The sequence below is a fragment of the Herpailurus yagouaroundi genome, unplaced genomic scaffold (genome assembly GCF_014898765.1).
Source record: "Herpailurus yagouaroundi ecotype Mexico unplaced genomic scaffold, PumYag 166, whole genome shotgun sequence".
NCBI classification, from domain to species: domain Eukaryota; kingdom Metazoa; phylum Chordata; class Mammalia; order Carnivora; family Felidae; genus Herpailurus; species Herpailurus yagouaroundi.
This window is the reverse complement of record NW_024412407.1, coordinates 30044531-30067634: the sequence shown is the minus strand read 5'-3', so window position 1 is coordinate 30067634 and position 23104 is coordinate 30044531. Positions and strand designations below refer to the sequence as shown.

General features: G+C 35.3%; 1 protein-coding gene across 5 annotated transcripts in view; it reads left to right on the top strand.

Annotated features, from left to right (window-relative positions):
* Positions 1 to 23104, top strand: part of PIK3C2G (phosphatidylinositol-4-phosphate 3-kinase catalytic subunit type 2 gamma) — a 354340-nt gene that overhangs the window by 118480 nt on the left and 212756 nt on the right. For all 5 annotated transcript variants that reach the window (XM_040488787.1, XM_040488785.1, XM_040488783.1 and 2 more), the window contains 3 exons: positions 4768 to 4882; positions 12147 to 12277; positions 21109 to 21297. In XM_040488787.1, the coding sequence (XP_040344721.1) occupies positions 4768 to 4882; positions 12147 to 12277; positions 21109 to 21297 (435 nt within the window). The remainder of the gene's footprint in view (positions 1 to 4767; positions 4883 to 12146; positions 12278 to 21108; positions 21298 to 23104) is intronic.

The following is a 23104-nucleotide window of genomic DNA, read 5'->3' as shown; positions in this document are numbered from 1 at the left end:
TTTCTTTACTGGCTATGGGTTTGTTAAAGTTTTCTATTTCTTCCTGTTTCAGTTTTGGTGTCTATATGTTTCTAGGAATTTATCCATATCTTGCCCAGATTGCCCAATTTGTTGGCATATAATTTTTCATAATATTCTATTATAATTGTATTTTGTGATGTTGGTTGTTTATTTATTTATTAAATAAAGTTTATTTATTTATTGTGACACAGAGAGAACATAAACAGGAGAGTAGAGAGAAAGGGATAGAGAGAATCCTAAGCAGGCTCCATGCTGTCAGTGTGTAGCCTGATGCAGGGCTCAAACTCATGAATTGTGAGATGATGATCTGAACTGAAATCAAGAGTCAGATGCTTAACCAACTGAGCAACCCAGGTGCCCCAGTTTCCATGTATTTTTTTTAATTTCTTTTTTAATTTCCTGGTTGATCCATTCATTCTTTAATAGGATGTTCTTTAACCTCCATGTATGTGTGGTCTTTCCAAAGCTTTTTCTTATGGCTGATTTCAGGTTTCATAGAGTTGTGGTCAGAAAATGTGCATAGTATGATCTCAATCTTTTTGTACTTGTTGAGGATTTACTTGTGACTCAATATGTGATCTATTCTGGAGAATGTCCCATGTGCACTTGAAAAGAATATGTATTATGCTGTTTTTATTCTGCTCATAAAATATTCTGAATGTATCAGTTTAAGTCCATCTGGTCCAGTGTATCATTCAGTGCCACCATTGTTTCCTTGTTGATTTTCTGCTTAGATGATCTGTCCATTGATGTCAGTGGAGTGTTAAAGTCCCCTACTACTATTGTATTATTGTCAAAGAGTTTCTTTTTGTTATTAATTGTTTTATATATTTGGGTGTTTCAAGTTGGGGGCATAAATATTTTCAATTGTTAGATTGTCTTGTTTGAGGTACCCCTTTATTATGATACAGTGCTCTCCTCATCTCTTGTTATAGTTTTTGGTTTTAAAATGTATTTTGCCACGGATGCCTGCGTGGCTCAGTCGGTTGGGCATCTGCCTTTAGCTCAGGTCATGATCTCAGTTTGTGAGTTCGAGCCCCACATTGGGCTCTGTGCTGACAGCTCAGAGCCTGGAGCCTGCTTCAGATTCTGTGTCTCCTTGTCTCTCGGCCCCTCCCTGCTCATTTTCTGTCTCTCTCTGTCTCTCAATAATAAATAAACGTTAAAAATTTTTTAAATGTATTTTGTCGCACAAAATTATTGCTGCTCTGTCTTTCTTTTGACATCTATTTGCATAAAAAATATTTCTTCATCCCATTACTTTGAATCCATAGGTGTCTTTAGGTCTAAAATGAGTCTCTTGTAGGCAGCATATAGATGAGTCTTGTTTTTTTTTTTTATCCATTCTGACACACCTGGGTCTTTTGTTTGGAACATTTAGTCCATTTACATTCAGAGTAATTACTGATAGATATGAATATAATGCCATTTTAATGCTTATTTTGTCATTGTTTCTAGAGATTTTCTGTTTCTTTTTCCTACTCAAAGAGTCTCCTATACTTCTGGCAGGACTGGTTTCTTGAACACAAACTCCTTTAGGTTTTTTTTTGTCTGGGAAACTCTTTCTATGCTTCTATTCTAAATGATAGATAGTCTTACTGGATAGAATATTTTTGGTTGTTGTGTTTTGCATTCAGCATGATGAATATACTATGCCACTGCCTTCTGGCCTGCCAAGTCTCTGTGGAGAGAGCTGCTACTAACCTTATTTGTCTTCCCTATGAATTCTTTTATTTTGCTGTTTTTAAGATTTTTCTTTACCACTCTATTTGGCAAATTTAACTACTATGTGTCTTGGTGTTGGCCTGCTTTTGTTGATTTTGATGGGAACTCTCTGTGCTTCCTGTATTTGGAAGTTTGTTTCCTTCCCCAGATTAGGGAAGTTTCTCAGCTATTAGTTCCTCAAGTAAACCTTCTGCCCCCTTTTCCCTCTTTGTCTTCTGGTACTCCTATGATACGAATGTTATTATGCTTTATGGCATCACTGAGTTCTCTAAGTCTACTTTCATGTCCAAGATTTTTGTTTCCCTCTTTTGATCAACCTCATTATTTTCAATAATTCTATTTGCTCTGTCACTTATTCGATTCCCTGCTTCTTCCATCTTTGTGGTCATTGCTCCAGTTGATTTCAAATCTCAGTTCCTGAATTTTTCATTTTGGCTTGACTGTTTTTAAGTTGTTTTATCTTTGTAGTAAGGAACTCCTTGGTGCCTTTTCAAGTCCAGATAGTATTCTTATGATTGTTTGCTTTAAATTCTGGATCAGGCATATTACTTATATCAGTTTCAATTAGATCCCTGGCCATGACCTTTTCTTGTTCTTTCCTTTGGGATGAATTCCTTATCTTGGCATTTTGTTTAGATCTTTGTATTCTTCTGTGTTAGGAAAGCCTATAATGTTTCCTGCCTCTGAGAGTAATAGCTTTATGAAGAAGAAGAGGTCATATAATGTTCAGGACCTGGCACTTCAGGAAGTATCTTTGGTGTATGCTTCACACACTCTGCCCCTGTGTTATGGCTGCTCTCCCTCAGGTCAGTCCTCTGCAGGGTTTCTCCTTGCCTGTAGTGGGGAGTATTTGTACCTTGGCCAGAGTGTGGTGAGATTTACCTAGGTATGCTCTGACCTGCCTGTTAAAAAAAGACCTGAATCTATTTCCACTAGAGCTGATGCTTTGCAGAACTCTATGGTCAGTAGATGGGGTGCATGCAGGGGGGGTTGCACTGGTCTTCTGGCAGAGGGACGCACCATGCTGGTTCTCAGGCACACTTTCTCTAGAAAAGCAGTACAGGAAGAGCTCAGGGAGGTGGGAGTTGGAGTATACAGGTTAGGCAGCTAGTGTTGGCCCTGTGCTGTTTACTAAAGTTAGTTTATGCTGAGGGGAAAGGAAGGGAAAGGGCACCAGCCCACTCCTGTGTCCCTGGAGAGAGAAATTCAGGCTTGCTGTTGTCAGGAAAGCCCTCCCAAAAGAGCAGATACTTCCCCTTGTGTGTTATAAGTGTTTTTCAGACCGCTATTTTCACATTATCTGTCTTCAAGTTAGTGCCTGCCTGGACAAGTGCAGTGGACTTTTTGCTCTGTCCCGACTGAGTTTTAAAATTCCAAACTTTAGGGAGCTAGTGTGTCAGGGATCTGTGCTGGTCTTCTGGGGGACGATCTCACTGCACTGGGATTGGTATGGGTTTGACCCAGAAAGGCACGTGCACAACAGCTCAGAAGTGTAGAATTTGGAACAAAACACACTAAGCAGCCAGTGTCTGAGTTAGCTGCCCTCAACAAGTGTCTCTGCACCTATGCTGAGGGGAGGGAGAGGGAATTGGTGCCTGCTGACTCCTTTTGTCCCCAGAGAGACAATGCCACCTCTCTCAGATACACTCTAAGAAGGGGTGAACTGTCTCTCCCAGTACATTTGAGGTGATCCACAGATTGAACCCTCTGCCTCTGGGTTACCTGCCTGCCCACTCTACAGTAATGCTGCAGTACCCTCAAGGCTTTACACCACCCATGTCATGGACCTCTAAAACTCTAGTCTTTGAGCGCCACTGGTTGCAAATACTCATGAAAATCGGCCCCTCTTGTTTTCCCACTCAGTGGCTTTGGGGAAGTGTTTTCCTTGTGTGATCCCCTATGTGCTCTTCTCTCTCCCCATGTCTCCACAACCAGAGCTCTCTCCTCTCTACAGCACCTGTGATCTGTTTCTCCCCAAAACCATGTCTCCACACCTCCTACCTTCCACAATGTGTCCTCCTCTCTCCTTCTATTTGTAAAGTTTTTTCTGCTTTCCTTAGTTTGATTTCTTAGGTATTCATAATGATTCGACATTTATCTGTGTTCAAGGGATGAAGCAAGCCTAGGGTCTTCCTACTACTGTGCCATTTTAGCTCCTTCCCACTCTATACTGTTTTCAAAAGACTCACTTGATGCCTTAAAGTTCTTTATAAACTTAAATTTAATTTTTGTTGCCTTGCTGACATTTTTATTTTGGTATGTTAAAGTCAGAGACTGTCCTCCCTGATCAATTGGAACATTTTATCAATAATCTAATTCATATATATAATCACATGTAGATTCTCTTTTAATTCCTATATGGATCTATGGATTTGGATGTTACTGAAGCTGTTAAAACCATCCATGAATTCTTCCTGTCTAAAGGCTTCTTGTATTCACTCTCATTTACAATGTTAATACAACCTATTTTTAAACATTCAGACTATGAAAAATCTTTCTATTTAGAAGCATTTCCTCTGTGAAGTACAACTATTTTGAATCTGCAGATCATATGCTAATTTAAATCTTTTCTTTCTATAAATTTAGAGCTCATACCTTTAATGATGCCCAAGGAATTTAGTCATTTTGTGGAGCAAAAAATGTTCTGAAGAGTTGATGTCTTCATTGATTTGAGGCACTCATAACTCCAAAAATATAAATCTAAGATTCTTAGTCTTATCTTATAATCAATATTGTTGGAAATTAAGGAATAATTCTACCTGTCAGAAACTATTTTGGAAACAGTTTTCTCATGTGGAAAATAAATGTAGCTATCTGTGAACATAGCCATGCATGTGGTATATTAGAAATTAACTACTAATCAGTTTCTAGGCTTATAGAATATTGTATTCCTTTCTAGCTACTGAATGAAGCCACTAAAATAGCTGGTTATGTTTACATTTCAAAAGAAAATATTTATAGATTATAATAACTTCCCTTATGAAGTGACTCCTGTATGTCTGTATGTGTTGTCTTTTGTAGCAAGTCCATTCTCGGGTCTATGCTATTCAGCATGACATTACAGAGTGAGCCTCCCATAGAAATGATAGCTCCAGGAGTATGGGATATAAGCCAGCCATCCCCAGTGACCCTACAGGTAAGTGTCAGACTATGAGATTAAAATATGTATGGCAAGGAAAAAAAAAGTATTCATGGCAAGTATTGGTTGATGAGTAGCTTGTCAATTATAGAAACAATTTTCTTCTAGGATCACACATTTTAATAGTCTTCTCTTTCTCTAACCTGCTGGGATTCATAAAACCTCTGGTGCTTTTATTTTGTATCCAGTACTCTCAAAGCACTTTTCTCCCAGCTTACATAATAGCAACAAGCCATTCTCCACCAAACATGATCATAAAGGAAAGGGATGGAGCATTGCCATTAGTATATTCATTATGTGTATTCATTTTCCTGTCCATTGTCTGAAAACAGTCATTGGTGTATATTATTAACTTGATACCTTACACCTGTCTCTGCATTGTGTCATGTTTCCTTAAAATACTTCAAGTTTGTGTTTCCTGTATGACTAGTGATTAGCTCAGCAGTGGGGGAGAAACTTCAAACAAAATCTATCCAACATACTTTTTTTTTTCTTAAGGTCTCTCTTCTTTCTGTGATTTGTAATCATGAATAAGAGGTGGCTAATGATTCTGAGCTTTGGTCCTTACTGCTGAGAGCTCCTTGTGTGTTCATCATTATAAGTGATCATATTGGTCTGATACATGAAGCATGGCCACTCCCATATATGGAAGTGCAGGGAATGTCAACTTTCCATATCTATAAGGAAAAACTGAGAACTGCTATATGGATAGCACTCTAGAACTGGATTTCTCAACCTCAGTTGAGTACCAATGACATTTTGGGCCAAATAACTCTGTTTTGAGGGCTGTATTATGCATTGTGGGACATTTAGGAGTATCTTTGGCTTCTATCTACTAACGTGCTGGTAGCACCTAAATCAATTAAAACTGCCTCTTGATATTGTCAGATGTCCTCGAGGGATAAAAGTTGCCCTCAGTTGAGCATAGTTGCTCTAAAGAAAGATAGTGGAGCCTCTAAGCTCTTAAGTTTCTAGGCTCAGAGTGAGGGACAATGTTTAGCAAGATGGATAGCAAGATGCTGAAACTGGAAGAGAAAAATAATACCAATAAAAATGTGGCTTCCACTCTGAAATAAGTCCTCACCAAGAAGTAACCAAAGGTCTATTTCCAATTTACAGACATGATGATGAATAAGTGTTTGCTCGATCTTGGCACAACATCATAGACACTCAACATATGATGGCTTATTGATTAGTAGATGTCCCATTGTAACAGGAAAACTACCTTCTTTTAAGAGGACAATGCATTTTTTTATCAGACTATTCCTTGCCTGATTCAAACTACCTCAGCTTAATGAGAATCTTCCAAGTCTGATCATTACCAGAGCTTTGAGGATATAAAGTTATGATTAGAAGGGTCTTTATCAGGAGTAGTGGGGGTGGAAGAAGAAGGGAGACTAACAGATGATTCTTCTCAGATGAGAGGAATAGCTCCTTTAGAACACAGATCCTGGCAAGTGGAATATACGGACAAGTTTCAAGTATTCAATAGCAGCATAGATTTTCAAGTAGACATCTGGAGCCATAACTAAATTTATCTTACATAAAAAAGGAGAGGCATGTAAATCACTCAAAAGTATGCAAAAAGTTAAATCAATAAATTTTTATAAAATAATTTCAAATTGTATAGACATACAAGGAAACTTCTCAGGATATTTTTAATTAATGATGAAATATACAAAATAAAATAGGAGTTATTAAGGTATTAAAGTTAAAACCCTTAAGGACCAAAATCACTCTAATTATACACAACTAAATTTAGAGCAGAATCTTTCAACCTAAAGATTATAGTGACGAAATTAGAGTTCTGCAACCAGTGTTTGTGTTAAGGAATCAAGATGGGTCTCAGGGAAAAGACATCAGGCTCAGAGTTAGAAAATCTAGATTATAGTCTTAGCTCTTTAACAAAAAACTTTATGACCTTGAACAAATCACCAAACCTATTTTCACCTCTGTACAATGAAAGGGTTACACTATGCCTATCCAACTTCTTGAAGATTGTACTTTTCTGATCGTCTTTATTAGACAGACAGTTACTGCCACATGGTAGCCACCCTAGTATGATAAGGGATGTGATATGGCACAGAACCTGAATCCCTCAAGTCCATCATTTTTTTGGAGGGGAGGGGGTTCTATGGCTGACGCACAGACCAGAAGCAGTGAATGGTGTGAAGTAGATCCGAGTTCAGAAATGGAGACAGATTATTGCATGATTCCATTTACCTGGATCAACTTCCTACCTCTCCCTATATACAATGTAGTACAGTGGCTCTATCACAATTTAAGAACCAAAAGCAGAGTTTTAATCAATGTTGCACTTGCTCTATTCTATATTCCTCTACTACCCCATCTCCCTATTCATGTCTACATTCACTATATTCTGGTTTACTTGTTATTCCTAGTTGGCCTATCCAGTGGTTTCACTTCTCTTCATACTAGCCCTCTCTGCAACTTTTGGCACTCTCTCTTCCCCATTACAGAATACTCTTCTCTCATTATCCTTTCTGTTTCCTTCCCAGGCTCCCTTTCTGCTAATCCTCTCTGTTGACAAGTTCTCAAAGGTTCCATCTGCTACCCAATGCTATTCTCAGTATATATACTCTCCCTGGAAAATTTTCTGAAAAAGCTTTCTTGAGATAAAATTCACATACCATATAATCTTCCATTTAAAGTGTGCAATATAGTATTTTGAGGTTTTTTTTTAGTTTTTTCAAAGATACGTACAATTATCATCAACATCAATTTTAGAGCATTTCATCACATTAAATAGAAATCCCATAACTTCAGCTATCACTTCCTATTCCTCCATTTTCTCCAACTCTAAGAAACTACTAATCTACTTTTTGTCTCTATAGATTTTCCTATTCTGCACATTTCATATAGATCAAATAATATAATACTTGGTCTATTGTGACTGGCTTCTTTCACTTAGCATAATGTTTCAAAGTTCATCTATATTGGAGCATATATCAGTATTCATTCCTTTTTTGTTATTGAATAATATTATATTGTATGGACATACTACACTTCATTTATCCATTCATTAGTTGATATGCATTTAGATTGTTTCTACCTTTTGACTATTAAGATAGCACTACTGTGAACATTCGTGTACAAGTTTGTGTGTAGAGAATATGTTTTCATTTATCTTGGAGATATATACATATATATATATATATACACACACACACACACACACACACACACACATATACATATACATATACAATACACATACACATACATAGCACTGGAATTGCTAGCTCTCATTCATTACTAAGGTTTTGTTCACAGTATGTATCCAGGTTCATTTCTTAGTCTATCTCTAGTTCAGGTTCTTTCACACCACAAGCTTCAGGCAAATATGGCCATATACCTGCTAAAACTCCCAACTGGATATTCCGTAGACAGCTTCAAAGACAACATATTCCAAACTGAGCTCACCTTCCTCTCCAAATTACTTTCACCCCTGAATTATTTATGTTTATGTCCCCCATATACCCTCACTTGTTTCATTTGCCTCCTCCTTGTTTATCCCTACTCAATCAGTATATACTGTATCCTGCCAATTTATCGCCCATATGTTCCCCAAGTGTATCCTCTCAATTTGCCACATCTGCCCTAGTTCAGAAATTCCCTCCTAGGTTACAACAGTTTAGCTGGTTTCTTTGCCTTTAGCTTTGTCATTCTTTCATTCAGAATCCATATGTGATCCTTCTAAAACTTAAATTTGAACCTGCTACTCTTACATTTATACTCTTCAATAACTGAACACTACCTAGAGAATTAAGTCATGCTTTACAGTATGACCCCCCCACACACACATTGTTTTTCTTACCATTCCTTGTCTGACACTTCAAGCTCCAGCAACTTTGAAAATGTTGTTTCTGACATGCACTGTCCTGCTTTTAGCTTATGTGCATTTACAAATACGGTTTCCTCTTGCAGTGTGCCCTCCCTCTTCGTTTCACCATCCACTGCCCACCCCTCCTCTGACTTTGTGTAATTAATATTCATCTTTTAGAATCCACAGGCCCTTCCATAGGAATATCTCCCACATGCTTTCCTCTGTTTCTACCCCAAGTGGGGTTAAGTGCCCTTCCTCTGTGTTCACATAATAACCAATAAGATTTTTTTCAACACATGGGCCACATATTTCTTTCTCATTGACTTGTTTTTCCTATTGACTTCTTGATTTCTGAAAGCATTGAGTGTTTTATCCCCAGAATCCAGCATAGTACCTGATATCTAATATTTCTAAAATTGATGCTGTGCATCTATACCTCTGATCACTATAATAACCCAATCTACAGATGTTTCTAAACTTAGCACTTTGGTCCACTTATTAGAATCCAGATACTAGAGTGTATGGTTTTTCCTTTTATGTAAGTGGCCTTCTTCTTCTTTTTTCTAAGTTTATTTATTTTGAAAAAGAGAGACAGAAGCATGAGTGGGGAAGGGGCAGAGAGAGAGAGAGAGAGGGAGGGAGAGAGTCCCAAGCAGGCTCTGCACTGTCACTACAGGGAGTCTGATGCAGGGCTCAGTCTACGTAAGATCATGACCTAAGCCAAAATCAAGTCAGACACTTAACTGGTGGAGCCATCCAGGCACCCCTAAGTGGCCTTCTTCTTAAACCAGTTCTTCCTTACTCACTCACCCAAAGTATTTTACTTTACCTAACATTTTATTACAGGCTTACTTTTCATTATCAACAATGTTAGGGGGAGGCAACATTCTTATTATTGATATGAGTCCTTTGAACACAGTACATTTGCATCCTAATGTATCAGAGATTTGTTTTGTTTTGTTTTTTCTTTACCATCTCTGCTGAAGTGTCTTATGTGTCCCTCTTTTACAACTCCTTCCTTAAGACTTACCAAAACTGCCATCCAGTTGGTAGGTATGCTTTCTTGCCCCTGAACTACTATAGCCCTTCTGGTCTAATATTTGTGTGCCTTATAAAATCCAAAATACATCTACAGTCTAGAGAGTAGTTCTTTGAACAAGCTGACAGAATCATGGGGCCCCACGCTAGGCCCATGGGCACCTATGGCCATGGATGCTAGGGACATTCACAGAAGCTCCTTCAAGGCATTCCAAGTCATGAAATCATAGTAGGAATCATGGTGGTCAAGTGTAAATGAAGAAGGATGAGGAGAGGAAGTGAAACAAGATAGATAAACCAAACACAAGAAACCAATATCCAAATATATAAGGAGGTGTGAATCAGAGGGTTGATGATCAGGTCTGAATATTTTCCCATACCCCAGAAGAAAGAGCCTCATAATTTTTTGTTGTTATTGTTCTTGAAATCAGGAGTATATCCTCAATGCTTGAGGCAGGAATGTAACAAATAGGTATCATGGCACATGCAATGGAGACATTTGAGATCTCCGGGATTACTCCATTAAAAATAATTTTGAGACCAAAGGCAGGCTTAATTAATCATAATCACAGAAGAAGACCAGAGTCTTCTTAATTAGGCTTTAAGTTCTCTGAAGGTGAGGATACTTTTTATATCCTCCATAATCCGTGGTACCCAAAAAAAAATTCTAAAGCAAATATAATGACATACACTTTAGGGGAACTTCACTTCTGTGAAAAATTAGAACAAACGCCATCTGAGAGAAATTCTAATCTATTCTATCAATGGCTCAAGAACCAGTAATTTTATCTTCATAACTTAAGAGATAATGCAATTTGTATAAGGTGTCACTCATATATCAGAAATTTAAAATTTGTAAGTGAAATATATCAAATAATTTATTATATATTTGTGCAAAGGGATATTTCTATATTTTCATCCAATAGCTTTAGTTTCCTCACTCACCCTGCCCTCTACTTAAAACCAACATGAAATGGAACTAGCTCATCAAATACTATTTCCAGTATTTTTTTAAGTTTATTTATTTATTTTGAGAGAGAGAGCGCGCGCATGTGAGCAGGGGAGAGGCAGAGAGAGAGGGAGAGTGAGAATTCCAAGGCTCCATGCTGTCAGTACCGAGCCTGACATGGGGCTTGATCTCACGAACCATGAGATCATGACCTGAGCTGAAATCAAGAGTCAGACACTTAACTGACTAAACCACCCAGGTGCCCTGATTTCTAGTATTTTTATTTCATGTGTTTAAAAATATTTGGGCATGCAAAGAGTAACTTGTAGCCTGCTAATATTAGAGTTACTTCTCTCTAAGACACCCAAATTAATCTTTTTTTTTCAAGAGGCAGAATTTATTATAATATTATTTTTCTGTGACTTAGTTCTTTTATCATGTTGGAGTAATAAGTGGTACAGTATAACAAAAATTATACCAAAAACTAATGTAGCAACAAATTGTAGAGGTTATAAAATTGCTAAAACTTTTTTCTAGTAAATAACCCAAATAGATTCAACTGTATTTCAAACTATATCCTACAGTCTACCTTATAGTGTTCCTCAATTTTCTCTGAGATCCCAAACGAACATAGTTCAGCAAAGAAAAATTATTTACATTTTTCAATATGAAAAAAATGTATTAAAACATTAAACACACATATGGAGCACTAAAATATCTAGCTCATTTACATAATTTGAAACTGTATATTTTGTTAACTGTTTTTTTTTATTTACTAGAATCATATTTTCACTGAAACATGATTTAATGGAAAGCATATTCTGCCCAAAAAAAGGCCTGAATTCTATCCCTATCTATAAAGCTAAATGATAGAGCCAGAGCAAAAATACTCTATTTGGTTATACACTTGCAAAACAGATCTTTACCAGAGATTTAATGTCTACAGAGTCGTTCATAGCCCTGTAGATTCCTGAGGAAGAAACCAACATAAAGTAATTATTTTTCTATTCCCAGGTGTTTACATGAAAATCTATAATTACCATTTGCAATTTTTATCATTTAATAATAGAAACACATTTTGATACTGAAATGTAGAAAGGATAATTTCAGCATTAAACAAAAACATAATATTTAAATTTATGAAACCTCAAATATTCTTATTATTTTTCTCATTTTTCCTCACACAACATTACAGATTACTAACTTATACCATTTATATAAATAATTGAGTATTTTCCAAATACCATGTCTATTTTAATACCAAGTTCAAACCCTAATGATTCTTTTAAAAATATTTTTAAGTAATAAAGAGCACAGACACATAGGAATTTTCTTTTAGTTTCTACAAACCTAAGATAGAGATTAAATTAATGGTGCATTTTGAGGTATTCAATACATGACAAATCTTTTTTTTTTTTTTATTTCAGATTGCTTTTCCAGCTACTGAGTGGGAGTATATGAAACTTGATTCTGAAGAGAATAGAAGTAAACCAGAAGAACCACCAAAAGAGTGTTTAAAACATATTTCCAGACTTTCACAGAAACAGTCTCCCTTACTGTAAGTGACTCAGGTCTTGTGAGTGAATTTTGCCTGGTGTTCATAATACCAACAACCATATTGGAAGCACTGGTATCTTTAAAGAGTGAACCTTCTAACAAAACTCCTTTCATTTTCTAAAGTGACACCTGTTGGATGATCAATTAATGTTTAGGAGCTAAATTAGAATTTTTATGTTTTTTAAAGATTTTTCTCCCATGGCATTTAGCAACTTTAACTTTAGTCAAAGGATGAATAAAAAGATTGGAAATCATTTAGTTTGGTACAACAAAGCAGAGACTGATTAGATATATTTCAGTGTTTAACAATGATAAACCATTGCTCAACCATCCTTCAACTGAGTAGAAAGTTGTTTTAGTAGATTGGAAAAAGCAACATTTAATTTTTATGCATATTTAAAAAGAATAGATATAAATCATGTTTTAATAGTACTAAATTAGTGGCTAATGCATACTTAAATTTTGTCAAGCACTCATTCTCTGAAAAATGATATCAAATCCCAGGAAGAACTATAAGAGAACTAGTGATATTGGTATTTTCTACTTGGTAATATCTAATCCATCACTGACGGTGCTCATTAATAGCATGCAAAAGCATATAACTTAAGAAGTAACTTTTTAAGTATATACTGTGATGATATATAATGTGATAAAACTTTTTATTCCAAGAATAAGAAATTGTTTAAATATTTTGAACAAGAGAGTAATGTGATCTAAATAATCATTTTGAGTGATCTTTGTACCACAAGTTGAAGAATGTATTGTAGAGAAAGAAAGAATGGAAGCAGTAGAGCAAGAAGGTTGATATAATTTTTTAAAGCAAGAGGTCATGGTGGTTAAGACTAGGGTGATGACAACGGACATTGGTAGAAATGGCTGGATTTGGGAGACGTGTTTTGCAAGTTGAGAAGACATGACTTGATGAATAATAGCAATTAGGGGATAAGCCAACTGAGAAAGCAAGAAATCAAGTTAAGTCAATAGAGGATCCAAAGTTTTGAAAAATTGAATGGGCAGATGTTAGAGTCATTTTCTGGAGAAGGAATAAGTTTGGGCCATTTCAGACTGAAGTGTTCAGTATGATCAAGAGTTCTGTTTTGGAGAATTTATTGCTGCCCTGATTTCTAATTTCACTTTGTAATACTCTTTTCCTCAAGCCAGTGACATCAGTCTCCATGTACTTCCCGTCTCAGGGTCTTTTCATTTGTTGTTCCCTTTACCTGAAATATTCCTTCTTCAGTTATCCACACGACTGAGTCATCTCACTCTGTAGGTCAGGTGTGCACTGAACTGTGATCTTCTCAAAGAGTTCTTTGACTCCCCTATCTAGTGACCTTTTTCTCTTTACTCTCTACCTTATTACCTTTTATCATCACACATAACACAATCTATTGTCATCTTCTTCATTAATGCATTTTTTCCTTGTCTTCCTCATTAAATTGTAAGAATTGAGAGAGCAAGAAACCCATTTATCTTGTTTGTCACTATATTTCCAGTACTGTACGCTGTGCTTAAAAATACTACATGTAAGTGGTGCCTGGGTGGCTCAGTCGGTTAAGCGTCAGACTTCAGCTCAGGTCGTGATCTCACAGTTCGTGGTTTTGAGCCCCGCATCGGGCTCTGTGCTGACAGCTCAGAGCCTGGATCCTGTTTCAGATTCTGTGTGTGTGTCTCTCTCTGCCCCTCCCCTGCTCGTTCTTTGTCTCTGTCTCTCAAAAATAAATAAACATTAAGAAAAATTGTTTTAAATACTACTTGTAAAATAAATGCTATAATGAATAAAGTTCCCTCACACAGTATCTGATATAGAAAGTTACCTTAAGGGTTGTAATTCTCATAGTCCTTATGATAAATTTTGATAATCCATTGTTATACTAAACTACTGTCAACTAGGTGAAGCATCTTTTCCTACCACTTACTCAAAAATATAAAAGATTACATTTAACAAATGTGTCACATATCACACTAATATATTTTTAATTGGGGATTTTTTAAATATGAAAAAGATGCCATGCTTTGAAATTTTAAATATATCCAAACAAAAAAACATCAAAGCAACAAATAATGACAGTAACTTCCTTTAAATATTAGGAGTTTGTGTTTTTAAATTTACCCCAGTGAATCTCAACTTGTTTCAGTCCTCAGTTTCTACTTAAATTAATAATTTACACATAAAACAAGCAATCTTTTCCTCTGTTTCACTTACTCAAATACAATTATTAAGCTCAATACAGGACAATTTTATTCTGGATTCTGAAAAAGAACAGCCTTCAATTTGATAAAACTTGTGTTACAATCAGATTCACTTAAAAAAAAGAATCAGATTTACTTGTTTCAAAATACCACATTTTGTCATTTAGTTGATGACAATTATTCCTTCTTTCTATAAAGAGCTCACCAAACTCCACACCCGAAAAGCAAATAACCCAGTGAAGAAATGGGCAGAAAACATGAATAGACACTTCTCTAAAGAAGACATCCGGATGGCCAACAGGCACATGAAAAGATGTTCAGCGTCGCTCCTTATCAGGGAAATACAAATCAAAACCACACTAGGATATCACCTCACGCCAGTCAGAGTGGCCAAAATGAACAAATCAGGAGACTATAGATGCTGGAGAGGATGTGGAGAAACGGGAACCCTCTTGCACTGTTGGTGGGAATGCAAATTGGTGCAGCCACTCTGGAAAGCAGTGTGGAGGTTCCTCAGAAAATTAAAAATAGACCTACCCTATGACCCAGCAATAGCACTGCTAGGAATTTATCCAAGGGACACAGGAGTACTGATGCATAGGGGCACTTGTACCCCAATGTTCATAGCAGCACTCTCAACAATAGCCAAATTATGGAAAGAGCCTAAATGTCCATCAACTGATGAATGGATAAAGAAATTGTGGTTTATATACACTATGGAATACTACGTGGCAATGAGAAAAAATGAAATATGGCCTTTTGTAGCAACGTGGATGGAACTGGAGAGTGTGATGCTAAGTGAAATAAGCCATGCAGAGAAAGACAGATACCATATGGTTTCACTCTTATGTGGATCCTGAGAAACTTAACAGGAACCCATGGGGGAAGGGAAGGAAAAAAAAAAAAAAAAGAGGTTAGAGTGGGAGAGAGCCAAAGCATAAGAGACTGTTGAGAACTGAGAGCAAACTGAGGGTTGATGGGGGGTGGGAGGGAGGAGAGGGTGGGTGATGGGTATTGAGGAGGGCACCTTTTGGGATGAGCACTGGGTGTTATATGGAAACCAATTTGACAATAAATTTCATATATAAATAAAAAAAAATCAAATTGATCAAATGTAATCAGAGTCAGGAAGTTCAGACTCAATGAAATTCAATGAAAATGTACTTACAATATTTGTAAAAATTTTAAAATATATATATTTTTTTAAAAGGTTTTGTTTTTATTTATTTTAAGAGAGACAGAGTGTGAGTAGGGGAGGGGTGGAGAAAGAGGGAGAGGGGAAGAACCCAAGCAGACGCCCTCATGGTCAGCGCTCAGAGCCTGACACGAGGCTCAGACCCATGACACCGCGAGATCATGACCTGAGCCAAAAGCAAGAGTCAGAGGCTTAACCTACTGAGCCACCCCAGCACCCCTAAAATAATATATATTCTTGATGACAAGTAAAAGAATGTTTCTAGTATGAAGAAGATTCTAGAAAAAAAGATAGGAAAATATTTGTTTTGAAAGAAATTAATGCTTCCACTTCTAGCCATGGAATGCACCTATCCTCCTAACTTAAAGGAATATGACACAAGAAAATACATATGAAATAACTGATTTCAGAAATTGGACAGGGCTTGAGGTGAGCTCATGAATAACGTGGTTTTCAGCCTAGAGGCACTTTCTACATTATGGCTCTGGGAGCCATAATCAAAGAAGAGGTCTTGCTGAGATTTAAAAAAGAAAAAAAAAGTGGGCAGAGATCAGATTTTAATGATGCTGAGGCAGCTGGAATTTCTAGTGTGTAATAGTAAAGAGAAGGAAGATGTATAGGATAAGAGCTACAGAAATATGTAACTGAGTACTAAGCTACTCATGAGCAGGTAGAGAGTTTGCAGGGCCTGCAAAGGAACCACCACAGGGAGAAGTGAAATATATACAGATTCCACAGATTGCACAATGCTGGGAGACATAGAAATACTGGCCAATAAGAATGAAGAAAGATCCCAGAACACCTCAAGCATTCAATAAAGAAGCCAGAAAGATGCATATTAGGAGTAAGTGTACTTTAGCCCAAGATTAAAAACTATGCTACGCCCAACCTAACATATTATAAAAACAAGTCTCAAAAGGCTGAAGCTCATCTGCTAGTACTTGAACTGCTTACTAAAAAAATTGAAACATTCAACACCCAAAAGATGGCAAAATGCAGACTCTCAAAAATGGAGCATTTTAAATATTTAACATAAAATCAATAATTGCTAGCCATAGGAAGACTCCAGAATATATAATCATAGCCTGGGATAGGAGGAAGCAATTAACAGAAACAAATCCAGATATTTTAAAATTAGTAGAAAATGATTTCAACACAACTGTTATAAAGACATCTATGGATTTCCAAAAACAAGATGTATATGGTTGAACAAATGAAATCTCAGTAAAAAAATAGGAAATTTAAAAGCTGGAAAAAACACAATATCTAAATTTTTAAAAAATTACTAGAAAGACTTAATAGATTTCATAATAAAAAAAACAACAGTGAGCTTGAAGAGAGGGCAATAGAAAATTAGCCATGTTGAAGTACAGAAAAAAATAATCATAAAAGGAGTGATCGATTCTTGTGACCTGCTAGACTGACAATATATGTATTAGACACACAGGAGTGGAGAGAAAGATGAAGGCAAAAAGAAAAGGTGATAATAGTCAAAATTTTACAAATTTGTTTTAAAATTGAAACCACAGAAAAAATAAATAAATTAATTAAAATGAAAAATATAAAATTCAACCCACAGATATAAGAAACTTAGCAACTCCCAATCAAGTACACATGCATACCCATATTATAGTCAAATTTCTAAAAACCGAACATATGATAAAAATTTTTAGGGGCACTGGGTGGCCCAGTCAGTTAAGTGTCTGACTGTTGATTTCAGCTCAGGTCATGATTTCATGGTTCATGAGTTGGAGCCCCGTATCAGGCTCCTCACTGCCAGCATGGATTAGATGCTTGCGATTCTCTCTCTCCCTCTCTTTCTGCCCTTCCCCTGTGTGCATGCTCTCTCTCTCTCTTTCAAAATAAATACATAAACTTAAAAAAAAATTTTTAAAGCATTAGAGAAAATGAACAAATTCCATATAGGGAACAACCATAATATGAATTGCATATTTCTCATCAAAAACAATGGAAGCTGAAAGATAGTAGAATATTATCTTACATCTAAGAAGGGCAAAAGAAAATCTATCAACTTAGAATTCTATAACCAGTAAAATTATATTTCAAAAGTGAAGGCAGAATGAAAACATTTTCAGTTAAACACAGCTGAATTTGTTTATGATCAGCTTATCTGTACCATAGAAATCTTAAAGGAAATACTACCAGCTGAAAGAAAATGATAACTAGATGAAGCTCCAACTATAAGAATAAATGAAAAGCATCATAAAGGGAAAATAGGTAGGAAATAAAATTACTTTTACTTACATATTTAACAATTTCTTTAAAAAATAATTATATTTTTATAACTATATAAATATATAATGTATTGCTGCATTTATAATATATAAAATTAAGGGGCACCTGGGTGGCTCAGTTGGTTAAGTGTCCGACTTCAGCTCAGGTCATGATCTCATGGTTCATGGATTTGAGCCCGTGTCCGGCTCTGTGCTGACAACTCAGAGGCTGGAGCCTGCTTCAGATTCTGTGTCTCCCTCTCTCTCTGCCCCTGCCCCGCTCATGCCCTGTCTCTCTCTCTCTCTCTCTCTCTCTCTCTCTCTCTCTCTCTCTCTTTCTTCTCTCTCTCTCTCAAAAATAAATATGACAAAAAATTTAATAATATATAAAATTAAAATGTATAGCAACTGTAATAAAAATGAGAAATAGAAGAATGGAAACATACTGTTTTAAGGTTCTTATACATAAGGCAGTATAATATTTATCAACTGTTGGCTGTGATATACTGAAAGATAATACTGAAATCTCTAGAGAACTACACCCCCAAATTTTAAGTGCACATTTACGGGCTAAGAAGAAAACAAAAATGAAATACCAAGAAAAAATTGAAAAAAAGACAGGAAAAAAAAGGGAAATGGGACAAAGAAATGATTTGAACAACAACAAAGTAATAGCAATGTGGTAGAATCAAACCAATTATATCCATGTTATGTTAAATATAAATAGAATAAAAACTCTAACTTAAAGCAAGAAATTGTCACCTACATTACAAAAGCAGTATAAAACTTTATTCTGTTTACAGCCATATGTTTTAAATATAAGGATTCACCTAGATTAAAATTTAAAAATGGAAAAAGATATGTAAGGAATTTATATCATCTTGATAGATTTAGGGAAAAAAACAATTGATAAAATTTAACACTCATTCATAATAAAAACTCATGAAACCAGGAATAGAATGGAACTTTCTCAACTTTAAAATCCTGAGTTAAATCTAGATCAATGGAAAAAATCTAAAGTCAACATCATATTAAATGGTGCAAGAATGAATGTTTTCCCCCTTCCTATGACGGGAAAGCAAGGATATCTATCTAAATATTTCTCCTCAATGTTGTATTGGAAGTCCTAGCCAGTGCACTATGGTAAGAAAAATAAATGTGTAAAACTGGGAAAGAAGGAAATAAAACTTCCTCTCTTTTCAGATGACATGATTAAGTAAAATCATAGCATTCAACATCAATGTACAAAATGCAATTGTATTTCAGTGAAAAACAGAAAAATTTTGTTTTAAAGTTCAATTTACATCAAAACCTCTACACTAAAAAGTATAAAACTTTGCTAAGAGAAATGAAAGAAAAGGTTATATCATATCATTGATTAGAAAACTCCCTATTGTTAAGATGACAATTCTAATTCTCCCCAAATTAGTGATATAGACGCCACTATGCACCCATTAAAATAATAGTATCTTGAAATGGGCAAAATCAAGTGTTGGCAAGAATGTGGTATAATTGGAACAATCATACTCGGCATATAATAATGTACAATTTTACAAACATTTTCAGAAAATAGTTTTTTTTAAAGGTAGACAGACACCTGACATAAAACCCAGTCATCCCCCTCCTAGGAACTTCCTAGGAGAAATGAAAAATCTATCCAATCTAATACATGCACACGAATGTTTATAGCAGCTTTACTCATAATATCCCCAAGCAGGAAATTCAAATGTCTATCAGATAGGAGAATGGATAAGCAAACTGTGGTGTATTCATATAAAAGAATAATACTCATTAATTAAAATTTCTAGACTACTAATACACTCAATAATATGGATAACTTTAAAACATTATACTGAATGAGAGAGGCTATAAATAAAAGCATTTACTCTATGATTTAATTTGTATGAAGTTCTAAAGTAGGCAATATTAATCTAGAGTGAAAGAAATCCTACCAGTGCTTGCTTCTGTTTGTTTGCTTGAGAAAACTTTATCTTGAAAGGAATGTGGTTTTCATTCAGTACATGCATTTGTTAAAATTTATTGAACTGCGTGTGTGCATTCCTTTTGATGTAAATTATGCTTCAATAAAAGAAAGTAAAACAAATATGTCTTGTTCAATATTGGGGAAAAAGAAACTTAATCAGAGAAAAATAATTTGTTTCAATAATAATTTAGTAATAACTTTGTCATGGCATTTTTTCTTCTGAGGACTCACTCTCTGGTGGGGAAGGTAGTGACAAAACAGGACAGGAGCCCAAAACATACTTTAAAAATCTCTATAATCCATCCCTTTTATTTTGTAGATGAAGATGGCTTTTAAAAATGTAGAGAAATGTAAGCCTTTAAGACATTTTAATATTTCTCATTATCCTTATTGGAAGTTTTAGCTAACTTAAGCTTAAGCAGCATTGTCAGTTTGGAGGAGACAGTGTTCAAAAGCTGTCATTGTCATGTGAGAAATGCTGTCCTCCAGTTGAACTGTGGTTCTGAATGCTTCTGCTGAAGTGTGAGCAAAACATGATAAACTGTCAGCAAGTCAATGGCCCTAGTCCTAGATTTCGATCTTCTGTTTGGAACCATTCTCCAGGGGGAAACACTTGGGCATTTAAATAAATCCTATTCACTGGCATTTTAACTCCAAACTTCCAGCTAAATATGAGAATTTAAAGCCCAAATCCAGGGATGAATTGAGTTTCTCTGTTTTCAAAGTTTAGAGCAGAGTTTTCTGAACTCCGATGAAACTTGCTTTGAGATGAAGGAATATCGTCTTTAAAAGATGACATTTCTTCACGGGCCCATTTGGGTCTAAATTAATTTGTAAAGAAGGTAAGAGATTACCTCTGTTCTAAGTAGTACACATTGCAGGATTCAGATAAAACTTGGTCAGCCCTAAAGGAGGCATAGATTTTGTTAACCAAAATGACGTTGTTGTTGTTGTTGTTGTTGTTGTTGTTGTTGTTGTTGTTTAAGTGACAAAGATAAGAGGAAGAAAAAATAAATATGAATATCTGAAGTCTATTTTATTTTTCTATAAAAGAACAAAGTTAGGGAAGTAAGCTAATAAACTCTCAAATTGTTCCAAGAAAGTAAAGAACTTGTTTTCCAAAGTAAAGTAAAATAAAAGTCAAAGCACTGAGTAAAATTTTGTTCTGTAACATTTTTTAGTGGAGCAAACTCCAACAAATTACAGTTTCCAATCTGGTTTTGCAGACTCTCTGAGGAAAAGAGAAGATACTTATGGTTTTATCGTTTCTACTGCAATAATGAAAACTGCTCCCTTCCTTTGGTCTTGGGCAGTGCCCCTGGATGGGATGAAAGAACTGTTTCAGAAATGCATACCATTTTGAGAAGATGGAAATTTTCTTGCCCTTTGGAAGCACTTGGACTTCTGACTTCTAGGTAAGAATTGCAAAAACAATCATGGTATTACTGATGAGAAAATTTGAAGAGAAAAAAATAGGACTGTATGATTAATTCAATAGCTATTCTGGTTGTTCCCAATTTCAATAGCTATAGATATTAAATTTAGACAAATGTAAACTATGAATACAAATTTTAAACACATCTAAGCTATAGTTGTGTCTCCAGTGCTAAACTGTAAGTATAATTAATGGTCACAGTCTCTTGTGTGAAGATTATAGATTACATGAAGATTACATTACTCTTACAGAAATAACAATGAAATTAAACAGGGAAAAATTAAATTCTCTACTCTGACCCCTCTCAAAAGAAAAAAAGTCCTGAATAACTGGGACCATATCTTTTATTATTGAAGTATACAAAGTGTGGCAAAATATCCCACATATAGTAGGTGTACAATTAATATGCCAATGATAATGATAAGAATAAATTATAATAATATGTAAATATATGTTATTTATTCTCCAGATAGTCTCTCAGAATAAAATACACAAGGATGCAATCAGGGGTGGAGGAATGATGTCTTTTTATAGTTAGGGAGAAATGTATGGGAACAAGTGTGGAAGCTGGCTCTAGTTTGGGGGAACAGCTCTTTTTTGGCTTCTATTCTATATTAAAAGCCAAGACAAGCTTTTTTAAATCTGTCTTGATAGCATCAGTTCAGTGATTCCATAAAGAAAGTCTGTAATCTCTAGAATCAGAGAAGAGTTGTGGCGACCAGTTCTATTCTGATTTCTCTCTCAAGGTCCTACAGAGGAGAAATGTGGAAGAGAGAGTGACGCAAAAGACTTTTCAAATGATATAGTTAGATTTATGTTAAATTAGTGTACTTTCCAAAACGTCTGGGATGGAAAAGGAGGTGAAAGGGTTTTCTCTTTCTACCACAATGAGATACCACTTCATACTCACTGGAATGGCTATAATCAAAATCAAAAAGACAAATAACAATAAGTGTTGGCAAGGATGTGGAGAAATTGAAAAACTCATGCATTGCTGGTGGGAGTGTAAAACGGTGCAATCATTTTAGAAAACAATTTTCAGTTCCTTAAATATTAAACACTGAGTTACTGTATGACCCAACAATTCCACTATTAAGTATATATCCAAGATAAAATACATGTTCACTCAAAAACTCATATGTGAATGTTCAGAGCAGCAATATTTATAACAACAAAAAAGGAGTAACAACTCACATGGCCAATAACTAATTTGTGGATAAATAAAATGTGGTCCATCCATACAATGTAGTATTATTCAATAATAAAAAAAGGAATGAATACTAATACATGTTAAAACAAGAATAAACCTTGAAAACATTATTCTTAATGAAGGAAGCCCATCACAGAAGACCACATATTATATGATTCCATTTATAAGAAATGTCCAGAATAGGCAAATCTATAGATACAGAAAATAGATTAGTGATTGCCTAGGTCTAGGGGAGGTTGGGGGAAAAGAGGGTTGATTGATAATGAACATGAAGTTTCTTTCTGTGATTATAGTTACACAACTCTGGGAATATGCTAAAAACCATTGAACTGTACACTTTAAGGGAACTGCATGACATTTGAATTATATTTCAATAACACTATTAAAATTTGAAAATAATAACTGTCAAGTTAAAAGTAGAGGTATGAATCTCTGTAATATCCAAAGCATAATTTTCTCACCAGACAATATAACAACTTTCTAGTTTTTAAAGCATAAGCCCACTTTATTGGGTGGCAGGGGATTATTATTGTTTTACTAAGATAGATCTTGGTCTATTTTAAAGATATTTAAATGT